Source organism: Mizuhopecten yessoensis, unplaced genomic scaffold (genome assembly GCF_002113885.1).
Source record: "Mizuhopecten yessoensis strain PY_sf001 unplaced genomic scaffold, ASM211388v2 scaffold11139, whole genome shotgun sequence".
NCBI lineage: Eukaryota > Metazoa > Mollusca > Bivalvia > Pectinida > Pectinidae > Mizuhopecten > Mizuhopecten yessoensis.
Window position 1 is genome coordinate 416954 of NW_018408899.1, and position 17059 is coordinate 434012.

The 17059-nt window shown below is 33.7% G+C and overlaps 1 protein-coding gene across 1 annotated transcript; it reads right to left on the reverse strand.

The window, feature by feature from the left end:
* Nucleotides 1-4565: 4565 nt before the first annotated feature.
* Nucleotides 4566-12436, reverse strand: LOC110466608 (bone morphogenetic protein 2-like). Its single transcript, XM_021523199.1, has 3 exons — nt 12113-12436; nt 7241-7384; nt 4566-6892 (listed from the first exon to the last, which is right to left on the reverse strand). The coding sequence occupies exons 1-3, from the start codon at nt 12411-12413 to the stop codon at nt 6282-6284; spliced, it is 1056 nt and encodes a 351-aa protein (XP_021378874.1). The 5' UTR covers nt 12414-12436; the 3' UTR covers nt 4566-6281.
* Nucleotides 12437-17059: the final 4623 nt, after the last annotated feature.

The following is a 17059-nucleotide window of genomic DNA, read 5'->3' on the forward strand; positions in this document are numbered from 1 at the left end:
TATATCATCATCTGATCACACACATGCATTCCTGAAATATCCAAGCAAGATTTGAACTTAAAGCTCAGTCTTTTTACAATAATCCTTTTGGATAAACAGCTTTTTCTTCAAGAAATGTGGGGATTACAACATTGTTTTTTTATCGCGTTTATGCCGAAACACACTTCTTTACTCTTTGAGCACCATACGACATTGTAGCACTGACGGAAGATTAGCTACTGTTATAAATTAAAGAAAGTAATATACATTTAGATAAGTCGAAATATCAACTTTCTCTGTTTACCAATAATTCTAGGTGTGGGAAAAGTTCGCTGTCGATTCTTAACAACTATTGTCAGCTTTAAGCAGTGTACCTGACCTAGGTTCTTGACAAACACACAATGGATATCTAGTAAATTATAAAAAGTATGTTTGGTTTTCATTTGGAGCAGCAGGATAAGAATCGAACTTGCTAGTGCTCATAGCATCTTGAATAGAAAGAACACATTTAATACCATTGTATTATATAGTCATTAACTTAGTAAAAGTGAGTAACAAATTTAAAATTAAATAATTTTAATTATTAAAATGCATAATTATGCAGTTTTAATATTTGTTTGACAGAATTCATTATATTTTGAAATTATTGTTACGAATGTCCCACGTTTATTGAATCCAACCTGTACACATGTACACGTGAACAATAAGGAAGCTTGTCCATGGCGTAAATACATAACATAATTTTAGGTTCGTGTAAGAGGTGTCGATGTGTTGGTATTGTTGTTTTATGGAACGTAAATATCATCCACTATTTAAACAGAGCAAAATGTCACATACAACAATGTATACACACGACCTACTGACTGTTATACAGCAGGGCAACGTGCACGTACACCAGGTGTTTGCCCTTCGCCAGATTCCAACCTGCCAAAAAGTTATATAAATATTAAAACGTGAATGAATTTGTGTTTCGAAGAGAAAATGAAAGGCATCTTTAGGCTGTGTTTTAAAGCATGGCTATTTTTACATAGGTTACCACAATTATGTCTTCCCATCGATTAAAGGGAGGCATTGTATTGTACTGGTTCTTCTGGATCTGATTCTGATTCTTGTCCGGGCCGTAAATTTCAAACCGTTAAACCTGCATCACCCATAGACACTGTCATTAGGTCATTGTGACCTTGGCTCTAAGGTCAAAAGTGAAGTATGTGCAAATATTTCAGGAACATCTTGTCCTGCTGTAAACTTTAAACTGTTAAAGATATCTTGATAAAACTTGCAGTATAAGTGTATCACCCACGGTCGATGCATAGTGCAGTGTCATTAGGTCACTGTGGCCTTTTTCTTCAAGGTCAAAGGTAAAAGAATCTGATTGTTTCGAACAATTAAAGGTGTACACCAAGGTGATGGTAACGGTCCCTAACTATGTCTTATTTTTCTTAAACTAAGTAATATAAGCAAGTACTTGATGGCATTGCCAGCTCTATCCAAGCATCATTTGCTTCTATGGGGTAAGTTTTTGGGATTTCTTTATGGCCCTCATTATAATTAAAAGTTGTTCAAGACAGTTCCTATAATAGTAAGGTCAAATAAGTGCAAAATAAGTTAAAGATATCCTGATAAAACTTGCAGTATATCTTCATTACCCACAGACGATGCATAGTGCACGGTCGTAAGGTCACTGTGACATTGACCTCGAGATCAGAGGTCAAATAAATGGAAAAGTTTTCAGGAATATCTTGTCCGGGCCGTTAATTTTTTTAAACCGTTAAAGGGAGACATACGTTTTTGTTCACATAACGTTCACAAGAACGTATAATGCAAATGACTTAACAATGAAAACTATCAATAAAAAATGAGAGAGTTGGCACAGTTGTACAAGCACAGTTACCATATTGTCACAGTCAAGCCAATTTGTACCTGGAAAATTTGCAATGATCTTTGACGATAGTACGTGTAGGGTTTTGTCAAACTATGTTACCTGAGCTTAATTATCCCAAATGTATAATCATTTGTTCAAAACCAAGAATTCACACGATATCTCAAATTCATTAAAAAAACAAAGTTTGAATACTTTCGTTTAAATAGTTAATATTTAATCGTCTTACATAATGACATATGTGCTGCTAATACGACAGAAAGGTAGGGTCAACGCCTTTAGAGATTTAACATAAGCGTCGGCCTCCGCTTGGAATTTCAAAACAAGATAAATACAAAAAGGTATGGGTAAAGGACGCTTAAATCAGGAACGGTTAGTTTCAGAATTCATTTTATGATAAATGGGACCTCATTGACTAACACCTGTGTGGGTGTTAAAGGTTCGGTAATTCAATTCCTCTTAGAGCATTTAAATGACAAAATTACTATAAAATTATATCATCATCGTGTGCAACATATTCCAACTGTTATTTTGATACCGAGTATTACGCTATTTCAAGAAAGACCTGTTCTTTTTATTGAAGATTTAAGCAGAAAAATATGTGAAATTTCATTACCTATGAGAAAATTTCCATTTTTGCCTCGCTAATTCACATAGTTTTAAAACGAGTTTATTTTTCATACTTGTTTAAAAGTTGGCTACCAATAATATCTTTCAATATCAGGAATTTCAAAAACATATTGACAACCGGTAAATTTGTCATATAAAACTTTTGATTCAAAAAAAGAAAACATAGCTTTCCTTCCACTTTTCCTTTAGCTTATGTTTCTTCATGACGAAAGGTCATTGGGTCTTGATATCTGGCCAGTAGGTTCACAAAAATCAAATGTGCTAAACGATTTTTTTTTGTATGGGGAGTCAGACAAGGATATCTTTTATTGCTTTACTTGTTTAGCGTTAACGATATAAAATAATATTTTTTCATATTTTGTTTAATGAAAGTGCAATGTGCAAAATAAAATAATAACTACAACTGTAAGCCAAATGCTAACTAAGGCAAAGCATTGCAAAGCAATCCATAGTCTCACACCAGTAATTATTTAAGCATATAGGTCACTGACCTTGCATACCAAATCTTGTTAGCCTAGATGAACCAGTTTTGCTGAAATCGTCTTATTAGTTAAGGAAGAGTTGTCAAGACAAAGACTTTTAACAAAAGGCCATAACTCCTAAAAAAGGGTCGAAATGAAAAAATACTACCCTGATGCACGACATCAGGAGGTAATTACCATATCTGTAAACTTTCATTGAAATCGGCCCCGTAGTTTATGAAGCAGACAAAGATTTTTTTACAATAAAGGGCCATAACTCCCTTTTAAAGGGTAGGAATGAAAACATGCTACTTGGATGCACAATGTCAGGGGGAGGTTACAATATCTGTAAACTTCCATTGAAATTGGCCCAATAGTTTTGGAGAAGTTGTCTGGACAAGTATTTTTCAACAAAGGGCCGTACAAAATGTTTAGAATGAAAAAATAAATACCTGGATGCGCAACTTCAGGTGGTAGTTATAATATGTGGAAACTTTCGTTGAAATTAGTCCATTACTTTGGAAGGAGTTGTCCGGACAAAATTTTTCTACGGACGGACAAGCTGATTCCAGTATACCCCCCTTACTTCGTTGTATGGATATAATAAAGTGTATAATAGTTTTGCTATTAAGATTATTTTATTGTTTTTAAATTATTGCATTTCATTTTCTATAACACAATCTAAACCTGAAGTGGAAAGATTACTTTGACAGAATGCATATTCATGAGTCATTACTGCTGCACATAACTTTAAACCATGTTACATAAAAATGATTCTGTCATAGAATATATATCTGGAAAGTTTTTAAAGAAGTTTGAAATATAGACTATCATTGTAACTATGCATAGGCAAATTGACAATGGTGGTTATATTTTAAATTTTGTGTACATTTTGCATGTTTTTCTAATTAAAAGTATCACTACGCTTACTTCATGTATACCAATATGACATATTTAGTATCAAAATAACAGTAATTTTATACACTATACAGTAACATAATTCATTTTCAAAATAACATTCGCTTGTGACATTTATTTGTCATTTTGTTAGGATACTCCCGTCACTCAGCCTGGTGTTATGCAAGGAGCTCCACTACGGTTATCAGTAGTTATTATGAATAATCATTAATGCAGTTATTGATCATTTTTATTTATCTACATATGGCAAGAGAATAAAAGAAATCAAAGTGGGGCCAAATGTTGACCCAACCTTTGAAAAGTTGGTGTATTGATAAAAACTATGGTGTGGTGCTGGAAATGAGTGAAAACAATTATGTTCAATAGTATTTTGTGGTTGATCTTTTTGCACAAACGTAATATTTGTCTTTCTGCATTTTCATGTGGAGGATATTCTTCTAAAATAATTTTGTATTTGTGTGAAAAAATATTTTCCAAATTGTGCTTTATGTCTTCCTTTAACTTTAAAAAAAAATCGAAATATACAATAAGAAATTAGAAGAACAGTTCGCCTGTCTTTAATAACAGACTAATCGCCTTTGTTACTGTAATTTGTGGCAGTATTCAGAGGGGAATGCAAATGTGTAATTGTGAATAAAGAACTGGCCCCCTTGATGACGACAAAACTAGAGAAAAACAAGATAACGTATTGATTTCTAGCTGAACCATGTTATTTATTGAACTTATCTTACAAGTGATTTTGATGTTACAAAAATGGCACAAGTACAAATTGCAATGCAAGTATATGTTATATTTACAAAATGGAAAAAATACATGCTGAACATCTTTCTTGAAGTTTGTGTCCTTTTGTCATAAACAGTCCATGACGACATGCAACACAGCCATATAGATTTTCATTCACGCATACCAAATGCACTGCGTATATATTTCCGTTGTGTATATTACAAAGGAAAGGAAATAATTAGTCATGGCTATATTTAATTTGGTGATATAGTTCATGAAATAGAATATATCAGGACTATATATGATGTATATGTATTTCAGTTGTTTGCTGCTTTCTTCGTAATAATCTTATCAACATCCAAATCAATTGAAACTCTTTGCTTCAGCAATGCACAACCATTTGCAGAAAAAATGTTAATAATATATACATTCACTATATATACAGATCGTACACATAACTAGTATGTAAAAAAATGAATATACATATGCATAAAAATATACTAAACACATTTAGGTATCGTAATAATTTAAAATGATTTTATTAATTACTGTTAAAATCATCCTTATGAGGCAAATGAATTGATGCTTAAATATTTGGATGCCTTGATCAAGGTTTAGTTTCCGTATGAGTTAATGGAGGGAATGATAATTTTCTATGCGTGTACTTTATGAAATAATCGAGCATTGGTAATTTTACTCAATAAAAAAAAGATGAAATCGATATGAAGGATTCTATGATAGAAAAATGTATTTTCGATATCTAGAATAACTTGCAAAAATAAAATAAAATATGACTCAACTTAGAATTGAAACATTTCCATTCCTTTATTCTGAATTAATTTAATTTAAAGCATATGAAAATTTTGTAAAAATGCAGAATTGATAAATTTTTAATCAATTTAAAATAAAAAGATGAAAATTTAATACTTCGAACTAGAGAAATTTGTGTATTTCATTGAGCCATTTTAAAAATCATCTCTATGAGGCATATTAAGTTTTAGAAATCTGAAATGGTGGAATCTTTAAGCTGTAGAAGAAAACAACAACAACATTTTGATAACGTCGATACATGTATCAACCTCGGAGTTCGGTCACTCGATATGTTTACTTTTACCTGTCAAAAAGCTATAACTGTACAACATTACCTAGATAAAAGTTGCATTGTTCACATATACCGATTTTAAAGCATTATCTTTCCAAATTAAAACGGTAAAAGTGGGATGTGGTAGAATGCTTCAATTATTTCACCCTCGAACATCTATTTGGTTGTAGTATTCGACAAACATTATTAAAGCATATATTATTGACTAAGGTCGTTTGCTACCATTAATTTGAAACCACGTTGACATTTGTTTCTCGAGTGGTACGTTAAGCTGCGTTTCTGTCAACTGCATGTGATTCATTAACATAATAGTCTGTTTATGACCTACATAAAAGACAAGCAGGGGTTAATAGCTCAACTGATGGGAGAAAGTTCATTTCTGTTACAAAACTTAACAGCGTTATGATAGGCAATATCACGGACTTTTTTGTGTCCACGTGTGAAGCGTTATATGAGTATCTGGTATGTGAAGCATTTAAACTGCATCCGATATGTGAAGCATTCATACTTTATCCACAAGTTGAGTGTAAATGAGTGTTCGACATACACATATATACATAGAGTCCCAGTTATCATATAAAGCGTTATGTCACCGACAACCACATGACGTCACCCGCATATTTTCTATCCGCTCGATGACATACAGATCGTTCCTTTTTTCTAAGTAGATTACACTGAGAGGCCCGTATGTGGCAGGGGTGCAGCAGGCTGAGGGCACGGAATCTGTCATTGTGTAGTTCGTCACGAAGTGGTACAAATTCTTCAGGTATGCATAATGCGTAGAATTCATTAAAGAACTACTAAATGGTCTATTGCAGTTCCCAACGCAAATGTTCGCTTCATACGTTGTTGGGTACCTGACACTGTTTAATCCAATCTCACTGAAGTCGAGGGTCCAAGGTTGAAGATGGCATGTCTCAGACTCAGTTGATGTATGTGCGTTGGTACTTTCACTCGATCTACGAGCACGTGTAGGATTGTTTGTTCTCAGGAAGGGCTCTGTATCAATATTTTCAAATACAGAAAGCATTGGTTCGAGGCGTTGGACTCTCCGATCATGTGACCGGAGGCGGAAGTCTGTTTGGTGCCGGAGTTGTACGTTCACCTCCATGTTTGGTTGATGACTGATCGTTTCAGTCTGTAATATTTCACTGACATCAATCTTGTAACCGGAGGTCGTGGAGCTACCATGTAACACTACTAAAATCAGAGAAGTTTGTATATATATTAAATCTGGTTTAAACGCTTTTTATTCACGTGTTAGCAATTATGAAATGCAATTGATTGGATTTTGTGTTTTAGATCTCAATCATGTTAAGTTTATTAAATATATGTACGCGTAGAATGCTTACACTTATTATATAATTATATAAGTTACCCATTTGTAATGCATAACAACAAGAAATGTATGTCAATAATGTAAAAAGGAACGGCAATAAGTAATAACCCATTTTCAGTTTGTAAGGTTAATGCCTTTGTTTCCATTCATCATAAATACATTATAATACTATTCGTAGAACGGGTAGGAGCAATGTTAGTGGTATTTACCTGATGTCGGGTCATGGTCGGGTATCGTTATCCCACTGATCTGTGTAGCCGAGTTGGGAGAAGTAAAAACAACCTCGGCATGGGTTATATTGACATTCGTAGGTATGGAGGACAGGTTGAAGTACAGACGTCTTCCAAAGTTACCTGTGGAATGGAAAATTGAAAAAATAAACAGATTGTTTGGTTAAATGTTTTCAAAAACAAACTCATAGTTCAAATGCGAAACGAAAATAAAACAATGGAAATGGACGAGCTGACGAAATTGTCACATGAAAGGTGCTTGAATTGGTTTGAAAAGAAAACAGATATTATTAAAAACCAACTCTTTGCTACATGTTTTATTTTCGTTGATGGTACACAGTTTCTATTACGCTATTCTAAAGACTTCAAATTGCAAAAACAAGAACTTGAACCCTGTTCTGAGAATTTAGAAATTTACCTTGATTTTACGCGAAATCAAAGTTGGTTACCTTACTTAGAAATCCCGAACATAGATTCCATTTTTTTGTTTTTGTTTATTTTTTTTGCTATGGAAATCAGCAGAAAAGTTTAACACGCAAAATCGACGATCTCATTATAAAAATAACGACCAGGTAAATGTTAGGTTTGTACAATTCCTTTTTAATTTTGCTGTAAATAGTTTTAGTACCTCAGAGTTATCTAAAATTCTGTAAAATACATAATTAGACCCCTTTCCCCAAAACATGGTAACCTAAATATTGTGTAACTGACAATATTGTTCTCAACTCGTGTTGTTACTCTGGTTTATAATAAATATATAAAATATCATGAACTTGTTTATAACAAATTTGTGTATAAAAATGCAATGTAAGAACCTTTTGCACTACACAAACATACTTATTGCTGAAAAAGAATTTGTACTGTAGACGTAATGTGGAACAGCCCTAGTAACCTAAATTCAGTCATATACATGTCCCATGCAACATGTCACATTCAAATTCAATTCACTGGCATTTAAGGTCATATTTACTTCATATACCTATATGGAATAAAATAAATGTAACATTCTGTTAATATCAAATAAACAAATCATTATCATATCATGTGGGTCAAGCTTCTTGTAGAGAGAAAATGGCATAACAACTTTATGTTTGAATCATCGATGTAATGCAAGTACCACAATTATCTAAATGAATGCCCTTTGTTCACTAATAAATGACTTGATTATATATATTTTTTTTTTTTATCAGAAATGATTAATCTACACCAAACAGGTTGCGGTCTAGTAGTATTTGTTGATGACACCATACTGTTCTGGAAATGTCAGAAGCCTTCATGACGGAAAACAATAGTTCCCCTTATGTACCTTGGTTTGGCAGGTTTGTTTGACATGTTTACCGTTTTTGTGATTCTTTCCTTATTTGTTTGTTTTGGTTTTTCACATGGTTCGGTCAGTTGTCTTTTCACCATGACGTTTATTATTGAAAAGTACCTCAAAACTTCGCATTTTTCGCTAGGTTGTAAAATAAAATATCTCATTATCAGACCAAAACTCTAATGTGCCATAGAATAGCTTAGCACCATGTATTCAGGTTGATTTTCATTGTTGAGATGCAATGGGTACCTGTAATGTTCTGTTTGAGCATTACCGTGTCATAAAATAGAAAGCCTGGTCAAGAAACAATTCCGAGAAAAAGAAACTATTTTTTTTTTCTTCTCTCAAATTTAGAGCATTAGATTTCAAAATAATGTAGATTTTTTAAAGTAATTTTCCAGGAGAGAAATCCCAATCTTCCCTCCCAAGCCGACGATTTTATTCATCGAAACATTTTTTTCTTTTTCTTTTGTCTTTTTTTTTTTTATCGTATTTATAACGCGAGAAGTGAATTCGGTTCGTGCTTTGTGATTCATCTTATTTTTTTCTGGCATATATATCTTTTTAAGGTAACATGTATTCATGATTATGCCGAAAAGTAATAATAATAACTCTCTTTCTTTCTTCTATTTTCTTCTTTCTTTTTATATGGCATATTGCCAGTGAGAACCTACTGTAGTATATTTTCGTTAATATATGCTCTAATTTAAAATACACTAAATTCCATATGTGACATCGTTCACTGAACCTCAAACGTAGACCGTTACCTATGTTTAACACGATTAAGTTTTGGATTATTTCAAACAACTATCTCTATATTTCTAGTCCTCAAAATATTTTTCCATATCTACATGTTTTAGTACTCAGATAATTCACAATTCAGCTTCGTTATTTGGCACTGACCTACTGTCAAGAGTTTGGGTCACGAGTTGTGGAGATTTACAAATAGTCATAACTTTTCAGGTAATGAGTTGGTCTCAAATCTGCATGCCGAAGAGATTCTTCATTTCGCCCTTACTCGGCAAACTGCGGCGAAAATATTTAACGGTTTTAAAATTGCGAGTTTTTGTCTCGTACACATGTCAAATACATGTGTCGTCCAATCTCATCACATGTGTTGGACATGTCGACACTTGTCGCATTGTAAAAAGCAGTTGTTAGGCATGCTACGAGTGTAGCTGAGAGTTTATGAAGACATGAATACGATCTCTGCTCAACATGCACCAAACAACGAATGATGCAACGAATTTGCACGACTTCCACGACTTCGTGTTCTGTTCGGCATTTCCTCGACATTGGTACGAGTTCTGGCGTGTTGCAGTGATTCATAAACGGGTGTACATATTTTGAATCAGCATCAGTTCTCTGTAGATTTCGACAGCACTTGGTCAATCATGCGTCTAAAATGGAAAGTGGCTGCGGTACATGACTACCAGAATGTATAGCCAAAAGTCGCCAAAGATCGCCATTAGTCGTACATTTCTCGTAGTTCACCCATTTCAACTCCATAACTCGTACAAATGCTGCAAGAACTCGACTTGACTCACACATACTTGTACATTCTCGTAAACAAGTCTTCGGTTGTTGAGCAAGTGTCGTATACAGATCGTACGGATAATGCCTAAACTTTTGTTTAAAAGAATATATTTATACTACTCTCATATCAGTAAACTCGTGAAAACGTCGGCAATTTATAACTCGTAAGCACTCGTGATTACTCGTAGCCCAAAATCGTGAAAATGAGACCGGACTTAATTTCAATCATCCATGATTTTCATTTTTTTCCCTCAAAATAATTAAAATTACCAGGAGCACATTCATGTTTAAAAAGTGGGACATAAAAGGTTCCAGCTTGATTTTAAAACGTTAGTTTAGGGCTAGTTCGACTTTAGGTACCGCAAATGTAATACTTCCAGGTAAAGTATATACATAGACGAAGATCACTTGATAATAAGATATGACAAATACTGATCTAGAACTACTAGGCAAGGAGAACAGCTGAACAAAAAATCAACAAGAAAATACAACATCAAAAACCCGAGGAACCAGCTAAACAAAGGAAAGACACCGTACCAGCAAGGGCAAATATCTTTAACGAAAGGAAACATACAAAGACAGGAACTGGAAACTAATTGCTCATTTAAACGTAACTTGCAAACTGGCTTACCCATGCATAGGAAACAAGAAAAAATAGAATTCTTAACTACAATATTTCTGACTCAAAAACTTTATATATAGTGAGTACGCTGGAAAAACACTTGAATGAATTGGTATTTGTAAAAATACTCTGACTCAAAAGATAATCTATAGGCCTAATTACACAAGCGTTTTTTGGAAAAGTAGTTATGTTCTTTCAGCGACGACAACTTAAAACCCCGAACAAAAAAATACATATTTACATTGCTCTTGTAACCCAAAACTGCAATTATCAAATCAATGTTGAATGGGAATTTTGACAGATTTTCCGACATCCCTCATTGGTAACATAAGTTGCTGAGATACTGGCTACAATATCAAATAATTATATATACATATATATCTATTTTTTGTATTTTTTTTTGTATTTAAACATTATTCATAATTAATTCACACAATTATTTTAATAATGCATTCTATACATTGGGTTAAAATTTTAGAATACCAGCTACCAGGATTTAAAGTGGTTAAAGATAACAAAAAGAATGTGACAAAATGGTTCAAATGAAAACTGTAAATTTTTGATGATTTTGAAATGTTAATTTTAATAAATAGTTTCCTTTTACATCTGTTATGTTATTTTATATTTATATTTTATCCTCACTCCCACTAGCTATTTATGTGGTCTCCAACTAATACTTTAGACAGATCGCAACGCAGCTAGTTTTGCTTCTTGTAATTGTGAATCATAAACCAACAAAGACATTGTTTCCAATTGTTTGTCATTTGTTTTATTAAAATGACGGAGTTGATATAACATATATACAACAATAAACGTGAATAGTGAATAATAACTCACAATTCACCAAAAGGTGGAGCATAAAAAACAGACACAAGTCCTGGTGCATCTAGACGTGTCAATTACGTATAAATACAATAATGTCCCGTTATGCCTCATTGCTTTCTACATTCTTGTGTATTTCTGTTTTAATTGCTATTTCCATTTGAAATACGTCACTATATAATATTTTTCCTACTTAACCATGTGTACAAAAATGTATTGTTATATGCTATGCAATACATGTTGTGGCCGGTGTATATTGAATATGTGAAATATTCTCTCTCGTAGCAAAGAAAAAGCCGGTAAAAATGTTATAAGATTTAATATTGAAAGGATGAATACAATACATATATATATCATCAATTTCATTTATTATTTTCTTTAAACATTACTTGTTTTTATTATCGTATTTTTTCATATACCTATTAAACAATAAAAATAACCAATAAGTGAATTGTTTTTTTGTTGTTGTCATGGCAACACTATAAGACAATAACACTCCCAATGCAGGTTTAATATACGAAAACCAACCCATTTATAATGTTGACACGTGACTTACCAAATTGTGGCCTCAAAAAATGGATAGCTTCCCGTGCGGGTTGATGTTGAAAACTTTCATCCGTCGTCCTTCTTGTAAGATCAGAATCTTGACGCCTCATGATTTCATACATATCCAGTTCATACTGTGTTAATTGACGATTGAGGTTAGAGCTTGCCGACTCGTCAGTTCCCAAACTCTGACGGATAAAATCCTGTTCGTTTGATTGATGTTCACTTGAGATTGGATTGCATCGTACACCATTATCAACAATTATGACAACCAAGTACACGTTCATAAACAATTCACGCAACGATGCCATGCTTCCTGTAAATGTACACACAACTGATTCATGATTCGGAAGTCGGTCGCCTTTTATGCATTGGCATGACGTGATTTGTGCCTTCTCATAAAGGTTACACGTAAAACAATGAAAAGGTCAAACGCTTCGTTGCGTAAACATCCACATGTGCGTCCCCCCCTCCCAATATGCTGTAGACCAACGGAAATAAGTACATACTATATTTCGATATTTTTATTGAAACAATTTGATTTTAATACCGTTTAAGATTTTGTTTTTGATAAATTATATTTTATATTTTTAATAGAGTCCACAAATATGACAAAACATGATATTAGATATAAACACCGGATGTGTTTTCCCCTGAAATGTGTTCATTGATATGATACAAACTACGATCACTTTCTAATACAGCGTATTATTTTAACAGAGTATTATGCCAAAATCTCCAAAAATTTATCCGCCAATGGTTAGAATATTCTTATTGTTCACGAATGAAATAAGTTGTATACCAAAATAATGTATTTTGGATAGCACTACGCAATGCAATTATTTTATGCTGCAAGCATGATAGCTAGAACTGTTTGGCTGTAAAGATAATGATTGAATGATGAGTAATAAAAAATGAATCACATAGGTTGATTTGGGATTTAATGAAACCAATTTTCAATGACGAAATTATAACTATTTAAAAAAAGATTATTTTGAACTAATATTTCTTCATTCGTATTATGTTTTCTGTTCAAATATCGAAAATGTTCTATTCTGATGCAATACTAAACACAGTTAAGTAAGCATTACAATTTTAAATAAAATATATTACTGATGATTGTTATCATATCGGTTTTCAGCGATGTTTATAATGCATGGTTACGTGGTTCACACTTTCAGATATAGTTACAATTGTGTCATACCATAACGTGCTTCTCAATCTACCATGTGAGCATCTATCAAAACAAAATTGATGTAAATAGTTCTTGTAAGAGTAGGGAGATCTCGTTGAAAATTTGGCGCTTTATGACATTTGAAAATTAAGGACTTTAAAAGACCAGAAAGACATCGACATCGAATGGATGAACAGGTCATTCAAATTATCTCTGACCGTTTAGTTTATTCATTCAGACTAGAAGGAGAAGGTCATATCTTCTTGTGAAGTTCAGAAAGCCTCGAGTCGTGATGTTTGGCTATTAGCTAACTTGGAAACAAAAACTACCCTTTTGGTCTACTTTCTATGTAAAATATGATACAAAGTTTAATGTAGTCTTAAAACCTAGAAGTTAATGTCTTTAATTTGACATTTCGCTGCGGAGTGTATAACTATGATTTATTGTGCATAACTATGATTTATTGTGTATAACTATAATTTATTGTGTATAACTATGATTTATTGTGTATAACTATGATTTATTGTGTATATCTATGATTTATAATGGTTACAAAATATTCACTGGAAACAAGATTGACAAGCAGGAAACTGTACATTATATTAACAGTATCTTCAAAACGGTTGATGCGTCAGTTTTTAATGGTATACAATAAAGGATTAATACATTGATTTTATTGCTTTTTAATCAGGTTGTGTGAGTACTGATTACCAAAATTATTGCAAATATTTTAATCATAATACCTAGCGTTGTGTATTTTGCTCATTCTGACCAATAGCTTACTGTTCTAAAATGCCAGAGTTTATTATTGGCTTTCAGAAAATTTCTCTTTACAACCATTTTTAGAATAAATCTAGAGTACAGTCAGATATTTTGAGGCCATACACTATTTTGCTGTCAGATACGTCCGAAACTTAATATTTTAAGGACTACATTTTAATTCATAATGTAAACAAAGACTTTTTACATGTAATTATTTATCTCATTTCGTGTGATGGTTTTGCCATTAAAGCTTAACATCATTGTATAATATATAGATATAAATGATTGTATGGACTATAAGCAAGAATTACTTTCATTGGGATTTGGCGTTCTCTAAGCTTGTTTATATCGGTGAAACAAACGGACAAGTGGATACACATTTTAATTGTGTCGAAACAGCTATCTTTCCTACACTCCAGCTCCATAAAGTTACGGAACTTACATATCACATGTTATCCCCTATCACAGAATCTGTTCTTATAATGAGGTTTTTTTCTGGATACTTGCGTCATGATAGATATAAACTTGAAAAGGTTTCTATCTATGATAGTTGAGTTTATATTATAATCAAGAAAGAACTTATTCAATATCTTAGACAATTGTGACACGTATGTTCTTAGCTTGTACAGGAGATGCTATGACGAGTGCCATAACATGATGTAGGTTACTCTTATCCCACTGGGAAACATGTTTACCTGTTTGTTGTAAGTGTTGTAATGCCTCTCCTGTTGCATTGCATTCATTATTTCTCTGATTTTGTTTAACAATTTTGAATTCATATTTTGCACTTGTGTGTTATGAACATAACTTCATGCCATTGCTAGAGAAATAGAGAGATACGGTGAACGTAAATTACTCGATAAAATCAACATGGCGCTCCATTGAATAATCACATAAGTCGTTATACATTGTTGCATTAGTTTGCCAGATGTCCTCAAATTGTACCAGGTGCATAAACAGGAATAGAAACATCCAATGTGTTAGTTCAAAGGTCGAACCCGTGGCATAGAAGGGAAGCTACCCATTGACAACACAATCACGTGTTTATACAAATATGTTGTTGTTTTATAGATTTTTTTGTCGTTTATTGTAATATTTTGACCTGTGAAGAAGTGTTGGGAACATGTTTGTTGACTAAACACATATGCTATATCAGATGGCCAGTTGTGTATTCACTTGTGACGGATGAAAGATACGCTCTGCCTAGCCATCTGTTACAGATATCACGAATACGTAGCGTGGGTAGACGTAGTATATAAAAATGTTCCTCGACGAAGGACGTCTGGTTACCGTAATTATCTCTATCCAGCTAGTTAATTTCTGAAAGTTATAAGAGACACCAAATTTACCGAGTTTTAACGAGAGTGTGATTACTTACATAACTAACCGTAATAAATAGAATAATTTTGCTTCCCAATTCCTTTGTCATTTTTACCGCGCAACAATTCAATTTATTTGATAGATATTTTATCTATATAAACAAATGCTGCTGGTGAGTTGAGTAAGACAGCTAGGTATTTAGTATTATCTTGTTTGCTTATTACTAAATTAGATGATTCACCTTACCATGAAAATAACACTTACGCAAAAGTAACCTTGTACAAAGTATTTCATCTAAAATGCCTACATACAAATAACCCTATATACAGCAATACATATAAAATAACCTTGTTTGCAGTATTTCATCTAAAATATCCTTGCTTACAATATCACAGATAATATAACAATGTATACAGCTTTGCCTATAAGATAATCTTATATACATTTTAACATTTGAATAACCCACTTTATACATTAATACTGTACATAAAAATAACCTTTCATGCAATCATGTACAGTAATTCATATAAAAAGCCATGTCTTATAAGGTGTCTTTGTTTCAAGTTTCAAATCTGCCTTTTCTGTCGAAGATCTTGGAGAAGGTTATGTCCCGGCGTTTAGAGGTTCATCTCCATGCAAACAGTCTCCATGACAACATGCAATCGGCCTACCGCATGGGACACTCTACTGAGACGGCCCTCCTACGTGGACAAAGTGATATAGCTTCTGCATTGGATAACAAGTGCAGAGCGGTGTTTGTCATGCTGGACTTGTCAGCTGCATTTGACGTCATCGACCATGCCATACTTTATAAACGTCGTCTGGAACACTCTTATGGAGTGACTGATACCGCACTATGCTGGATACAGTCATACCTGAGTGAACGACGACAGTGTGTTGCCATCGAATCTGCCACCTCACATGACAAGGTACTAGATTTCGGGGTTCCTCAAGGGTCGGTGTAAGGACCACGAAAATATTGTATGCAGTCCAAATCGATTGGGGAGATTTGTCGTCGCCATAGCCTTCGCTATCATTGCTATGCTGATGACACACAAATTTACATGGTCATAAAACCACAGGACAGTTGGAATACAGTCTCAGAAAGTCTGGAAGCTTGTCTGACAGATATCAGTATCATGATGAACGTCAACATGCTTAAACTTAATCAGGAAAAGACGGAACTAATCGTCTTTTCTCCAAAGTGTCAGCAAACAATGGCTCTCCAGCTCAAGGTTGGTGCCAGAACTATTGAGACTGTTCCAGCTGTTAAAAACCTAGGGGTATACTTTGACAGTTCTCTGAACATGGAGAAACAAGTGAACGCTATTGCCAAATCCTGTTACTACCAGATCAGGAACATCGGCTGTATTCGGCAGTTTCTAACTGCAGATGCATGCAAGATTTTGGTGCATTCACTTGTTACCTCTCGGTTGGATTATGGTAACGCCCTGCTCTGTGGTATATCTGACAAACTAACTAGTCGTCTGCAGAGGGTTCAGAACACTGCAGCACGGCTAGTTACTCGTACTCGAAAGAGAGAGCACATCACACCTGCGCTTTATTCGTTGCACTGGTTACCTGTACGATACAGGTCGCAGTACAAAATTCTGGTATACACATACAAGGCACTGAATGGAACAGCTCCTCAGTACCTACAGGAACTTGTTACCCTGTATCAGCCGTCAAGATCACTGCGGT